At 42.3% G+C, this 15,716-nt stretch overlaps 1 protein-coding gene across 3 annotated transcripts in view; it reads left to right on the top strand.

The window, feature by feature from the left end:
- Positions 1 to 15,716, top strand: part of ROBO1 (roundabout guidance receptor 1) — a 532,129-nt gene that overhangs the window by 209,550 nt on the left and 306,863 nt on the right. Inside the window, exon 1 of one of the 3 annotated variants that reach the window (XM_054165777.1) lies at positions 4,948 to 5,803. The exons of the other annotated variants lie outside the window; for them this stretch is intronic. Coding sequence (XP_054021752.1) covers positions 5,749 to 5,803 — 55 coding nt within the window. The 5' untranslated portion in view covers positions 4,948 to 5,748. Of the gene's footprint in view, positions 1 to 4,947; positions 5,804 to 15,716 lie in introns of those variants that run through there. 3 annotated transcript variants of the gene reach the window in all.

Below are 15,716 nucleotides of genomic sequence, written 5' to 3'. Positions count from 1 at the left end.
TAATGAGACTTGAGCTTGTTTAGGGCCTCTGTCTATGAATTCAGCATAGGAAATAAAATCTTGTATTTTATTGCTAGTATTCCTTACTCTGCAATGACTATGGGTACTATCCCAAATGTTATATGTAGTGAAAGACACTGTAAGTCTCAATTCACTAGTGGTGGAATTGAGAGTAGCACCACAGAAATAGGAGTTAAATCCAACATTTAATGTAGATAAAAGCAAAATTATGTTAAGGCCCTAACAGTCAAACAGAAGAAAATAATTTCTTTGAATAGCAGGTATAAACAGTAACCATGACAAGGAGGCAGAAATTGACTTATATGGGCATGGAAATCATAACAGTTTTTGTTTAGCTGAAATAATTACTCCACTTAATTATATGGCAACGTAAGGTTTGCAAGCTTCTGCTACCCCTGCACTTTTAATATTCAGCTACACTTTTCAGTGTTCCTTCTTCTATTTCACAGCCTGTTTAGCACTAATGTAGGAAATTCCATATATTTTTTCACTACAAAACACTGCAAAAAAGAACTGAAATCATACAGTGTTCTTCTGTCATGTATGTTCATTGACTTCAGTTAGGATTCTTACCATGGGTTAGGCCCATAATACAATCAATATACAAAGAGAGATATAGATGCTGTATGGTTTCCCTTTTCAGCTTACTAATGCTTAGACTTAGGGAAACAAATATTTTTTAATAGTTCTTTAAAGAGAGTTTACTAATAATCCAACAGATGACTTCTGTGATGTCCTAAATAATCTGGGAAGTAACAGGTTTTGAAACTGAAGTTATAATCTGATAGGATATTGGCAAAACCATGGTGGAATACTGAAGTGGTTGCCTTTTTAAATGAGTATTACATTTGGAGAGCTGCAAAATGTGATACAGTAACTTAAATGTATTTTAAACTATAGCAGCAAATAACTAACATTGAAGTGATTATGATATTAATAGGGGGAAAAAAACCAAACAACAACAAACACCACTACCGAGACACAAAGGACAGGACACATGGCGTTATGTAAGTTACTATGGGTGAATGGGCATTGGGTGTTTTGTGGGATTCTTGAATCAATATGGTTGATCATCTGGCTGGAGGCCCAAGCTTGGGGGGGGATGTCATGCACATCCTGACAAAAATCTGTGAAAATAGTTCTAGTTTGAATAAACTGTACAGACATCTTTGTAACAGTCTCATTGGTAACATTAACAGTGGGTTCTTATCTGAACTAGTACTCTGTGATGTCAGTGGAAGCCTAATTGGAACATAAAGAATAATGTGACGATTTTAGTTAACCTTGCTGCCAGCCTCAGAAGGCTCAGAATTATAAACTGTTAACATAAGCAGACATGTGCATGTGTGATCAAATACACACATGCCTGCACATAGGTATTTCTGGTAGTCAGCTCCTGGAGATAACTGGAAGGCTACACAGTACTTTTATGATCAGGAAGGCTAAGAATCATTTGACATTCAAAAAGGTTTGTGAAGAGATGGTGCACTTGCCCCCCTAACACATCCAAGGCATCACGTCTGCCTTTAGAAAGAACTACCCTCAGATCTTTAGTAGAGAAATTCAGGTTCTTCTGGGTAATATAAAATAATCTCCAAAAGCACTTTGTCCCTTGTCTCAGAGGCAGCACTGATTTCAGTCACTTCAAGGGAAGAGTGCCATCTGCTGAATCACAACTATCAATTCTGCAGAACCCTTTTTTTTCCTGGAGGTTTCCCAACCAGTCCTGTGCCTCAAACACAGGCAGCACGTGCAATTTTGTGCATAGGAGTAGTCCTGCTCTCTCAGCAATTACACTTGTGTAAATCTTAAAAATGGCAGAGAGTGGGTGAGATTGAGAATAAGAAAAATACCAGATTAAAAATGCAGTTCTTCAACTATTCTGCATTCAGTAGTGTATAAAATGTAAATCAAAAGATAAATGCTGGAAATATTTTCTCTGAGCTACAGATATGTGTGTGTATCTCAAATATATGTGTATGTCTCAGTATCAAGGACAATAAGGATGCTTGAATAGCACACAATTTGGATGCACATCTGCAGAATTAAAGATTATGTCAATTACAAAATATTCTGATGAATTTCTGGAGGCTTACAATTTGAAGATATTCACTCAGCCATGCAGCTGTTCTATATTATTACAATTTAAATGAACTAAAAATACTTTTTAAAGACAATTACAGCAGTGTATATCCACTCTGAGTAATTTTTCTGAAGTAAGAAAACACTGACAGCTAAGCATGGTGTTATGAAGTACCTGAGACAGTACGAATTGAACAGGTCTTTGAAGCCTTAGTATACTTTCAGCATAGGTACCTGAAGCAGAATGAATCTGTACTTCTCAAAGGATAAGGATTTCTTTACACTGATAGAAACAATGTTAGATTCCTGTTAAAGATGGGGTGTCTGTGGCACAAAAGCTTTGAACTGTTCTACTTATGCTCACCTCATGATCATATGGTAAGGTTATTCAAGCTTCAGAGCTTTCATCCACTGCTGTATTTAGTATATCTTTGTACCTGAAATGTGAAATTAGCATCATCAGCATAGGTTTTTACTGGCTTTTTGCTTTTTCTTTCTTTCTTAATGACCTAAGCAAAACCCTGCAGTTTCACTGATGCACAGAAAACAGATGTATCTTGAGGGCAGAACACACTCTGGAATTAGCTATTTTTTTTTATTTACCTTTTGTCTGCATCATGCACACTTGTTGCCATTTACCAGGTAAAAGAATTTTACACTTTACAAGTAAACAAATGCATGTACATATAAAGTATGTATGTGTATGTGCATTCACAGAATATGTAAGCCAATTTATTCCTTGTGGAAGTCTCCTAGTAGATGTGTGGTTTTGCTTTTTTTTAATGCCATCAATCCATTAAAATGTGTTATTTGATACAACATAAGTCTGTCAGGTATTGGCACTACAGAATGAATTAAACATGTCTTCAATTTGTTATCAGTGGTGATGATGTATTTCCATTTCTTCCTGGGGATTATTTAATCTAGGCATCAAAAAAAAATAATAAATTATCTGGCTACCTAGTAACTAGAACAGGATACCCAAAGAGAATATGAAATTCATTAGAAATGCATAATGGTGGCATTAAAAAATACTTGCTTGTGGGAATCTGCTTGTATTTGACCCAATTTGGGAACAGGAAGGTGAAGTAAATGAACTGTCCCTGCCCATGGCAGGGGGGTTGGAACTGGATGATCCTTAAGGACCCTTCCAACCCTAACAATTCTATGATTCTATGAATTCCTGAGGCTCATTTTCTGCTCTGCATGTGACTGCTTATTTAATTAAAAAATAACAACCTCAAACCTAATTTATTGAAATCTCAAACTTTTCACTAGTGTTCAAGGATTTTGTAGGACCTCTTCACTGTTTTTGCAGTGTGTTTCAATTTTGGAGGTGCTAATACATTTTTCTGTCATAAAGTTCAGAACTATGGCACGAGATCACTGATCAGAGAGAAAATGTTTGCTAGGTACAACTTGAAACAATTCCGCCATATCTAAAAGTTTTCACTGTTACTGATTTCATTATGATGATTGTTTTGTAACTATGTTTAAAAAGAGGACACTAATTTATTTTTCTCTCTGAGAATCAATGTCTGATTGGTGTTAAAACGCTAGATTATTTTTCTGACTGTTAGGTGTTTGGTCTATTTTCATCAGGTTTAGGAGAAAATCTTGCTAGTTTGTTTGTCAGCAATATATAATACACTGCATATGTACAACTAGGAACTTTCTTCTCTGGCACTATTGAGTTTTGCTTTATATTATAGAAAATCTGTCTTTACAGAGTTTGCATAAAAGTGAACTCAAATATATTCAATGCAACCTGCAGGACCCTTCCATTGTTGGGCTTCCTAGATTTTGATCTACATCACCCTGAGGGATGCAAAATAGGGCAAACAGTGGCATGCCAGCATGAGTGCAGTTTGGCTAATGGTGGCTGTGTCCATGTGTGTGCCCAGCTCCAGGAGCAAGGATCTGAGGATGCCTGTCCCAGAGGTTGGTCCATGTCTGGCACATGGCCAGGCCACAGGCACTAGAAACCATAGGGCAGACCAGCCTCTGCTTTCACTGGGAGTGCCAGACAGTGTTGTACCTGTCCACACGTGTCATTGATCATTGCAGCAGAGGAAAGGAAAGTAGGCAAACTTTGAGGGGAAAGGTGGGCTGCAGCCCTACCTGCTGTTGGTGGGTGCTGGTTGTGCAGCGGGGAGCGGGTGTCTGATGGCACGGAATTGCCCGGTAACGGTGAGCCAAGGGCTCCCGTGCTTCCAGGGAGGGCTCGCCACCATTCATGCGATTTTCCATCTGGGGCCTGGGGTTCCAGAGACACAAGCTGGCTTTTTTTGTTTGTTTGTTCGCTTGTTTTTACGGAGAATTTCAACTTGTGTTGTGACTGATGCTACCTCCGTCTCAGACTGGGCTCTCTTTCCCCTGCCCCGGGCTGAGACCGGAGCCGGAGGGGTGGCAACGCTGTGCCCTGGGGCGCAGTCCGCGGCGGCTGAGGAACGGCGGGGGCGGGAGCCGTCCCACGCGTTACCTTCGCGGCGGGAGGAGGGGGTGGGAGGCGGCGCCAGCTGCGCGCTGGGCGGGGCGGGCTGCGCCGGGCTTGAGGGGGTCGTGTTGGTGCTGCTCCTTTAAGGTGTCCTAAGGAGGCACCAAACCTGCCGCGGCGGCAGCGAAGGGGAAGGGGAAACCCACGGCACCGCGAGCGGCTCGACCTGACACCAGAAAGTTCAGGCGCGGCGGCCTTGGCCCCGCCTGACTCGTGCACCCCTGCCCCGACCGCTGGGGAAGGCGAGGAGCCGCTCCTCCTTCTCCTTCTCCTCCTCCTCCTCCTGCACCGAGGGCGGGCGGGTGGGGTGGGTGGGTGGCTGGCTGGCTGGGGGCGTTGGCCCGGGGAAGTTTTGCTCTCCCTCCCTCTCTCTCTCCCTCCCCTTTCTTTCTTCCTTCGTCTCTCTTGTGCCTTCCTCCGGGGCTGGGGAGGGGACGAGTTTGGGATTTCCGCGTGCAGAGGGCGGCGGCGATGCTGGACCGGGTGAGGGGCTGCCGCCAGGTCTCCCCCGTCCGCCGCCCCGCTTGACTGCGGCCGGGCTCCGCAGCGGTAGCCGACGCGCCAGACTCCTTCCCCCGTCATGGGAGCCGAGGCTGCTGCCGCTCCGCCGCCGCGCTTTGCCCACCGTTCGCCCCGTGCCGCCGCCCGCCCTTCTCCTGCGCCGGCTGCCCAGTGAGTTGTCGGGGCACTTTGCTGAAAGCGCTTCCCTGCCCTCCTCTCGCCTTCGCGGAGGGCAGCGGTGGCCGGTCCGTACCCCGTCCCGGCTGCGGTCCGTTACTGGCGCGTGCCGGGCGCCGAAGCAAAGTCTGGGGCCGGAGCAGCAACTTGTGATCGGGAGACTGCGGGCGTCGGCTGCGGGAACTCGAGGATCTTTTGTTTTCTTCTAACGCTTTGGATGGTCCTGGGAAGTGTCAAGGCGCCGCTTTAGAAAAGCCCGGGTCGGGAGAGAGGAGGCCAGCCGGAGCTGGCGTGCTGCTGGAGCCCCGCGGATCTGACAGCGCCCTCCCCGGAGGGGGCTCGCCCTGGGAGGCCGGCGGGATTAGAAGACCTCGTTTACGTTAAGCTTCTGTGGAATTACAACTGGGGGCTCTTCGTTTCACCCCCCGCTCTTCTGGCATGAGACTGCTTGCAGGCGCCACGCGAGGACAATGATCGCGGAGTTTGCTCACTTTTACCTCTTTGGATTCATATGTCTCACCTCAGGTAACCACCACGCGTAAGCGAGTCAGATAAAAGGTCGCTGCGGTGGCTGCGCTCTCGGCGCCCTCCCTCGTTTGGCGGGGAGGGGGGCAGTTGCTTTAGCTGGCCTCTCTACGCTTCCCTCCCCCTCCTTTCCTCGGAAACTGAGCTTGATTTGCACCCGGCGGGCGTTCAGACCGCCTTCGCTCCGGGTGCGGTGTCTGGAGCTGCCGGCAGCCGTGGCCGCTCCGCAGTCGGGGGCGGCCCGGGGCTGGGTGTGGGGACTGGGGTGCGGTGTGCGCGGCGCCGGCTGCGGCCCCGGGGCCACAGCATCCCCTCCCCCCACCGGCATCTCCTAAGGGTCGTTTGATGTAACCGCGGCTGGTGATGAGCCCGGCGGTGAGGGGACGGCGGAAAGCGACCGCATCCTTCTGCGGGAGGTGGGCTGCGCCTTCCGCTCGGCTGGGGCTGCCCGCGGGTAATACGCACCTCCCACGGCTTGTCCCTTAGCGGTCATTTCACCGCCTCAGCCGCTGGGGCGGACCGGGTCGCGGGCCCTTGGATGAGGGGTTTAAACCCGTCCACCCTCCCCGGATGGGGAGCGCGGCCGTTGTGGCGGGGCTTGGGGACCGGTTTTGCTTCACCTTCGTGGTTAAAGTTTACCCACGTGTGTGAAGTGAAGCGCCGGCGTGATAAATGGGAGCGGGAGAGATCGCTGAGGAGATAGGAGGGGATTAATGGTCATTAGCCACTGTTTGCGCGGGGTTTATGCATGTTGGGGCATCTTATCGTGTCTGCAGATTAAAGATAGGACCATACTAATAGGGTATTGTTGACAGCAGATTTTACTCCGTATAAGCACCCTATCAACCCGTGGTGTCGAGGAATGTGATAAAGGGATAGAGTAACGACTGCGGAGTGGGTGCGCATCCCTCTGCTTGGCGTACTCTGCCCGGATGCTGCCAGGCTATTCACGTGGACCGAGGTCGTCGTGAAGGTGTATGGGGTTTGTTTTTTTTGCTTCAGCATGTGCTTCCTGTTGCGCTCAGGAGGCTGAATTTGTTATCCTGCTGTATTCTTTCCCATTCTCGACAACACTTTGTCATGCATGAAGCCATGAGTAAATGCAAAACCCCCTTGTGTTAAGGTTTGTTTCGGCACTTACTTTTCTACCTTAATTGCTTTTTATAAGTTTGTTGAGGACCCTGTTGAGTCATTAAAGTTATGGTAGCATGAGACACCTGGTCAGTAAGTGAATGAATGAAGTTTTTGAAAGACTTAAGTACACTGCCTGAAGCTTTAAGTCTTAATTATGTCACCAAATGCAATAACTTATGTCTGTTTCTAGATTATGTCATAAAACTAGCTTTTATATTTTTGCTGTTGGGTATTAGGTTTGCTTCTTGTGGCTTTGAATACGGAAAGCTTTTCATCTCTCTCTTTTGAAAGAGTAACTCTAACCCTGCTCACTTTTGACTGTCAGTCATGCCATCTTTACTTTGCTTTTCTCTTTGTTGCCTACTGTATCTGATGGAAGAAATAGTTGCAATGGGCCTTTTCACCAATCTGAAACCATGTGGCAGTATGGCTGTAAGGATTTTAGGTTTTGTTTTTGTTGTGTGTTTTGTTTTTGTTCTCTCCCTCAGGATGAGGGTGTTGTCTTTAATAACATTGACTCCAGCTGAGTTGTTGGAAGGAAAAAAAGAAAAATAACTATGAATTTTTATGGCAAAGTCAGTACCAAAGATGGAGACAAACACCAGAGGCTAACTTTGTTCCAACTCCCTCACCAGCGGGGTTTCTTTTTCCCCTCAGCTAGAGTGTGATCAATAGTCAGCCCAGGACAATGGTGATGCCAGAAACCTTTGGCAGGATGAAGTTTGAGGGCAGATGGCTGCAGTGCAGAGGGAAGCATAGGAGTCATCTACAGCAGTTTCCACAGTGAAATCCTTTGAGATCTCCTGACAGCTGATCTGCTTTCAAGTTGATTGATCCTTTCCTCTCTTTCACACAGAAGCTTTCCCCTTCTCTCAAAACCAATCCTGAATCAATGAGTGTGGCCACACTATAAATTGGATGGTAGAAACTTCTAAGAGGTGGGAAATAATTGGTGGATGGGGAGAAGGAAAATTTTAATAATAGAAAATGAGTTAGTGTTTGTTAAAACAGTAATTGGTATAGCACTTAGAATTTTAAACCCCTGTTTTTCTTACTCTAGCATTGCCTCCCTTCACTATTGTGAGGTACCTTCTTTCATCTGAGCCTGTGGTTAGTAAATTTAAATATTTTTGAACACTGGGATATAGCAGCTGTCCTCTGTTATTTTCCCATTTTAATTTCAATGCTTTCTTTGCATAAAGATAAGAATAAAAATTGCTTTAAGGGGCACTTCTCTGGTGTCATTGTTTTCATGAATATTTACCTGCATTCTTCCCTTTTTTCCTCTATTTTGAGGCAGTCCTTACTTCATAATCCATAGAGTGTTCAACTCTCCACCCCCCTTCCCACCAAACAGTAGCATAAAATTTATGTTTGGAAAGGAAAAGCTTTCATTTATCTGAAGAGTTACCTGTACAATGTTTTTGCCAGGAATAACTAGGAATGTCAGGGTTCTGATTTTCCATGCGTTCACTGCTCTAGCAATTCTCAAGACCCAATATATTATGTTTGATTTCTCTGATCACTCCACAGAAATCTTTATATCTCTAAGAGGTATTTGATTGCATAGCTGATTCCCACCTGCTCATTGTGTTTTTCCTCTGTCTGTGATACCCTTGTATGCTGAACTTCAAATGGGATTGGTACACTTGCTCAAGAGGGCTATTCATGCTGTATAAAATAGGCAGCTCTGACAGCAGCAAGGCAGGCATGGTTTCCAGTGATAGTTCTAACCAGTGGAGGGCAAAATTGTCTCTTGTATTCATTCATGGAAGAATTAGCTTCTGATGGTTAATAGTTTAAGGGTGTCCATGGAATATCCCAAAGGTCCTTTCCAGTTGGCTAGCCTACCTATTGGAGTAAATAAATCAGTCTTTGCTTTGATACAGATTGTCTCATAAGCTTGTACTTCCCTTTGTGAAGTGGTAGAGTATTTCAGGAAATGTTTCTGCTCTTCTTCCACATTATCTAAAAGTAATAAGAAATATTAAATAACAAACAAAAAAAAAATTCCAAACCACCAAAACCAACCCCCCCCAACAACATCAGCAAGCCACCCTCCCAACCCCCCCCCCCAAAAAAAAAGACAACAAACCCTCAAACATAAACCAACCCAAAATGTCCCACAAGACAGTAATTCAAAGGGTTACAAATGTCTAAATGCTTAAGTTATAAAGCAAGTAAGAAAACATAAAATCCAGGTGGTTTTGACCTGTCCTTTCTGTACTACACGCTGTCATAAGGAAGTTTACTACAGGGATGTTTAAAGAACATTGAATCAGCTGCTTACAGTTGAAGAAGCTGGCCATGCTCGTGTTGTTTGAGGACTTGAGTCTAGAGAAGACACTACTGTATGTTATGAAATTCATTATTCAGTAGTTGTGAGGGAATATTTTCTAAGCAGTTTTGTATCTGATTCAGAACCTATTCTTGCTAGTGCTGATAGTATCTGTGGAGGTCAAACCTGTGAGATTTTTTTATTTTTGCAGTTTGCATTAATGTGGTTTTTGTTACCTTTCCACTAGAAAGTGACACTTTTCGTATGGTTTAGCATTGAACTTGGATACGTGTTTAAAATGCAAGAACACGCAAGCTGACTTTTGCTCACTGCAGTCTGTATCGTTTGTCAAGTGTTTGCTATGGGACTGTGTGACACTGAAGCAAGAATTGTGCCCAGTCAACAATATCTTCATGAGCAGGGATCACATGTAATGTTCAAGGTACTAAATTTTTGAGAATTACTATGTACTGTCCACAAGATTTTTATCAAAACCCACGAATTTGTGTGCAACCATACTCCTGAATCTCCTGGCCAAAGCCTACAGGCTAAAGGTCCTGACTGGATCTACAAAGATAATTAGCAGTGCTGTTTAATATTAAATGTCAATATGTGATAGAATCATAGAATCAATAAGGTTGGAAAAGACCTCAAAAACACTAAGTCCAACCTGACACCCAACACCTCATGGCTACTAAACCATGGCACCAAGTGCCACGTCCAGTCCCCTCTTGAACACCTCCAGGGATGGTGACTCCACCACCTCCCTGGGCAGCACATCCCAATGGCTAGCAGCTCTCTCTGTGAAGAACTTTCTCCTCACCTCAAGCCTAAACTTCCCCTGGCACAGCTTGAGACTGTGTCCTCTTGTTCTGGTGCTGGTTGCCTGGGAGAAGAGACCAACCCCCTCCTGGCTACAACTGCCATTCGGGTTGATGTTCACGTCAAATGATGCTGTAGTACAAAATGCTTCGGAAGTGATAGCCAAAGCAGTTCAGCGGGGGATCAAAACCTATCTTGTTTTTCTCTGAAGTAGAGGGAAAATATTTAGACATTCAAGACTGAGAAATCAGCTGTACTTAACAGTCTGAGAACCTGTTCCCACTCTCCAATAATATTTGTTTTGGTTTGGCACTTAACTCTTCCAGTTCTTTGCGAAAGTTCTGTTTCACAATCCTAAGTGAGTGTAATATTATGTCTCATTAAGGGATAGCGTTGTCTAATTAGTTTAATAATATGTTGGGGCTAGCATGTCCAGTCACTTGCTCAGCTTCTACAGTTCATTATTTTTTCATTGTTCAGTGTGTTGTGTGAATAACGGTCACTTGGCTTGGTGTCTTGGTAGCTCTTGTTGTTTCTTCTTAAATATTTATTTTTCTTAGTGAAATCAACATTGTCTCAGTTATTGTTGCAAAATCTTGTTTGGTGTGCCACCCCCCACACGCTGCTTGAATGCTTAGTAATGATTTTGTTTGTTGGTTGGGTTTGATTTGTTTGGGGTTTGTGTTGTTGGAGGGTTTTTTGTGTGTGGTGGGTTTTTTTGGTAAATAGTTGGTCATGTTTTAGGTTTATTTTGCAGTCAGGAAGTTTGTAGGAACCTTCCTCTTCCCAAGCAAACTAAAGGACACTTACGAATTTTATATGCTGAGGTCCTGACACATTTTATTTGTGTATTCTGCTATATAATCTGTTTTTATGGCAATAACCTCCCTTTTCATCTGAGTGCCTCTTCATAAAATTGTAAAGTAAATAGTGAAATAACTGAAGTAGCAGCTGAGCTGTATTTGAAGTCCAATAAATTGTGTAAACAGAGAAAATACTTTCCCATTACTGACTAGAAGCTTGACCACAAGGTGAGAATACAGCTATAAAAAATGTTCTTCTCAAGTATCTTGAAAGTTACAGGTGCTTTTAAGGGCAGATGATGTACTAGTTTGTACCTTCTCTTCATACCTTCGTTAGAATTACCTGTGTAGATGCTGATACTGCTGTTGGACTATGATACCGTGTTTCACACATAAATTGGTGACTTTTGGCGAGTTACTGCGTCAGCCATAAATCGGCACTAAAGCGGTGAGGGTAGAAGGGCTTTTTGTGGGAAGGTAGAAAATACCTTATGGGAACAAATGTTTTGCTCTGCAGGCATGGGACACAGATGGCAGCCAGTTATGTTGAACTCACAGTTGAGACTTCTATGGGAAATCTCAACAGGTGAAAAAAAGGAGTAGTTGCAAAGCTGATAACGACTTCAGTTTACAGTCAGCTGAATAACAGAATTCTGTGCAGGGTTTGGTTTTGTTTTGTTTTAATTTTGTTTTTTAAAGAGCTGAGTTAATCATGATACTGAAAGACTTAGGCCAAGCACTGGAGGTTACCTTTGCCTGAAGATGATGGTAAGCTTTTCTGAAATAAACTAGTAATGCATTTAATTTTGTATGGCAGAATGTCCTTGGTAGTTGACACAATGATTTCATTGGAAAAACTATGCATTTTCCTAGATTTACCTATGAAAACTAGGAAAGGTAGTTCTGGAACATTTTTTAAGAGGTATGCAGCTTCTTGGGCTAGAAACGTTTTAATTGGTGTTAAAAAGCACCAAGTCAGCCAGAGGGAGAGGCAGACAAATATTTATTCTCATTTAATTATCAGAGAGTATTCATTTCAAGTATAAGTAATAAGAGTAATGCCCTGTACTTCTAATAAAACAATGGGTAGAGGCTTAAAGAAAAAGTATATTCTGTTTCTTTCCATGTTGTTTGAAAATAAATAAAGCAAACATTTTTAGTGGGAAAGTGAAGGAGTACATGAGTGACTCAAGAAGTTAAATTCTGTCACATACCGAGAACTATTCTAGGGTTATGAAATGTGTAGGTATTTTAACGTCCCTCTTGTTCTGATGCTTAGGAAAGTTTCTGAACAAGACTAATGTGTGTGTATGACAGATTAAAGCAAAGTGGGGAAAAAATAGACGCAAGGTGAAGGATGGCAGGCCAGTCTAATTTAGATCCACCTTTTCATCTCAGCAGCTGCAGTTAACGGGAGGAGTTTTTTCTCCTTTGAGGACAGAATCATTTATTGAATGGTACATCCTTTAGATGGTTTTACAAAAGGGTGCAACTGTGCTGAGAAGGGGAACAGAAAACATTTTCCCTTCACTTTTTAGAATGGAAAGTAGTTAATTGTGTTCATCAGAAACAGAAACTTGGGAAGTTAGGAAGGAGGAGCTACCATTAACCAGCAGAGAATGCACTTGTAGGTCTAAATAAAGGATAAAGGTGTTACAAAAAAAAAAGGCAGTTTTGCATCTCTGTGAAAACTGCATTTGAGGTCCTCAAGCTTACTCAATACATGAATTTTGGTAGTAGCAAATTTTAATGCCACCTGCCACTTGTTTACTGTTCTTTATCTGTGCACATATATATAAACAAACTGCACAGCTAGTGCATAAGAACATCATTTTTCTTATAAAGACATCTTAGGTATTTACCTTCTACATACATATATATGCTAATATAAGCATTCTGTGTACTTTCACAAAGTAGTATGTTGCTGGAGATTTGTTGACTTGGCTTTCAAAGCAGTTCTGTGACGAACATCGGGGTTCCATATCTACACAAGAGGAAAGAACCTCTCCTGGAGGTAGAGGTAAATTCCACAATGCAGTCCCTTGTTTTCTGCCATCAGACTTTACATCTTTAGAGGGCCACAGGGCTTTCCTTGCTATGTTAGATGTTCATTTTTGTTTTATATTTAAATAAATCACTGTAAAGAAATGGGAGACTTGATGGGGTGCTTGGTGCCATGGTTTAGTTGTTTAGGTGGCTTGGATTGGTTGATGGGTTGGACGCAATGATGTTGAAGGTCTCTTCCAACCTGGTCTATTCTATTCTATTTAAACATAACTTACTATATATTTTATATATATAACTTAGTATACTACTTGTATGCAATGGCACTGAAATTGTTTTCAACAACTGCACTACTGCAGAAGAAATGCGTAGTCAGACATGCAAAATTATTCAATCTGCCCTTTTCTGTTGGCAAGCATTTGCTCAATATGGTGTTGTATTAGCTTAAGTCTAATGCTAACATAGTGAATGATTAAAATAATATGAACATCCTTTATTGTGGATTAAAGATCTCTAAAGCTGACAAGTCTGTGCTGAGCTCTGCACTTAAAAATCTTAAATGTAATATTTTATTTTCATCATCTTGCATAATGAATTGGTAGTTGTACAACCTATCTTCTCAGATGTGCAGTGCAGAGTACAGCTAAGGTTGGTTTTCCACCAATGGAATCTGAAGTCATCCATAACACCCATGTGAGAGAGCTGCATAGTCCGTTTACTTTCGATGTTACTCAGTTTTGTAGTCTTTGTCTTCTGCTTCTTTAACTGTCTTGCATATAAATGAGAATTGTGATGTCTTTAGTACTCTTAAACTGTCTCATGCTAGTATTCTATTAAAACTTGCTTGGCTAGCATTTTTGTGCATTCTGAGATGTGCATATCCTGAGGCAAGATATTTATTTTATGTTCTTGGTTAGTTATATTGCTGCTTCTCTAATTGCTTAACTGCCTTTACATTGAAGATAAGACTTCTAAAGCAGTTCATCATTTTAAATTCATGTATAGAAGACCTTAATTTTACTATTATTTTTTTTTTCTGCAGTGGCATAATAGACATTAACAGTTTCTCATTTTGGAAATTAGGATATAATATATGGCCATGGATATAACAGAGGCCTAAAGATGTGTATGGGATGAACTAGTGAACTTGCTTGGTTGTTTTTTTAAGTAGGTAAAGGGGGAAATAAATGAGATTTTGATAGTGACCAGATGGTGCTTGACTTTTGGTAAACACTAGAACTTGATAGTTGTAATCAGGATGTTGTGAGTTGTTGAAGTTGGGAGCTTACAACCTAACTGTGAAATCAGTGGTGTCTTTTGAAACTCCTGATTCTAGTGTTTAAATTGTGTAAAGTGTTTGATTTGGATCTTCAAATTAGGTATGTTTATGGATCTTTGTGCCTACTTAGCTCATCAGAGAGTTGAGGTTGTAGTGAACGTTTCTTTTAAGGGCCAGTTAACTTTGAAGTTGCAGGTGCATCTAGAGCTCTGAGAAGGAAGAGAGGCCAATCAAAAGTGTGTTTGAGTATGGGTTCTTTTAGGCTTTTTACTTTTGTAGCGCTTGTTACTTTTGCATTTTACTATTGTTAGCCAAAAGCTATCAGGGTCAGGTGTGGGTTTGTGGGGTTTTTTGTTGGTTTGGTTTGGTTTTGGTGGTTGGTGTGTGTGGTGGTTTGGTGTTTGATTTGTTGTTTTGGTTTTTTTTTAATTCTGTGAAAACTTTTGGCCCTTGATGTTAAACTTGGTACCTTCTCTGGCTTTGTACTGGGAGATCTCTTGGATGCTAAACATGTTCAGAAATGGGATTTGCACATTCCAAATGCTTCCCCTCCCTTCCCCCCCCCCCCCCCAGCAACTCTCTCAGTACAACTTTCTGGTTTTAGAATATAGCTGGTACCTTAGGTACAGAACTTGACAAACACTTCATAATCAAAGTATTTAATGGTAGGAGGTGATAAAGGAAGGTGGGAAAGAAAGTAGTGTGAAGAAGCATGGAGAAAAGAAAACAAGGTAAGGATAGTAACATCATTTTACATACTGCTGACCAAACCAGGTGTTGTCACTGGAAAGGGCAGAGTGTGGGGTTATGATGCTGCAGCAGCTGAATGCAGGAAAGAGGATGTATATAACAAACAGATTTAATGAAAAGTGTCTGATGTAACTGTGGAGTGGCACTTGGACTGTGCTGCTGCTCGGGCATAAATGCGATTGGCAGGAGGCCACAAGCAAGGAGTAAAATCCTGTCTCCACCATTGTAGAAAATTATGGCTTCAGCTGTAAAAGGAGGTAAAGCTTAGAAGGAATTAGCATATCTCTAGGACTGAGCGGCATCTTAAAGTGAATGGCTGGGTTAAATCATTCAGTAGTGATTAATGAGACTTCTTGCTTAGGTTATACAGCTCTTAAAAATTAAAGGGAATAATTGAAAACTAGATGCAAAGCAGAAAGAAGCCATTGTTGCTATTTACCTCTTCAGTGCAGAAGGTGGAAGAAAGTCTTCCCTTTTGTTACAAGAAGTTCAGAGACTTAAGAAATTGACTCTTGTACAGTCGTTCCTCAGAACGTTTTATGACTTTTAAAATGTGCATGCAGCAATTATAGCCTTGAAGGAGTGTCCAGGATGGAATTTTGCTGCTGCTGAGTACTTTGCTTCTTAGAAAACTTCAGAAAATAATTATTTCTGTTTTCCCTTTCACTCATGAAATCTGTGGTGTTGTTAATCTGTGTTGCCTATAGTGAAAGCAAAATACTGAAACCTGTAAAGTGAATCAAAATTAGAGACATGCAGAGTACTTTAAATTTGCTCAAGCTCAATTCTGGCAGTTACAGAGCTTGAATAGTAATGTAGCTGGGTATCATATCGAGAGTAATG

The sequence above is a fragment of the Dryobates pubescens genome, chromosome 12 (genome assembly GCF_014839835.1).
Source record: "Dryobates pubescens isolate bDryPub1 chromosome 12, bDryPub1.pri, whole genome shotgun sequence".
Classification (NCBI taxonomy): Eukaryota; Metazoa; Chordata; class Aves; order Piciformes; family Picidae; genus Dryobates; species Dryobates pubescens.
Note: the sequence above shows the minus strand (reverse complement) of the source record. Positions and strands in the feature narration are given on the sequence as shown.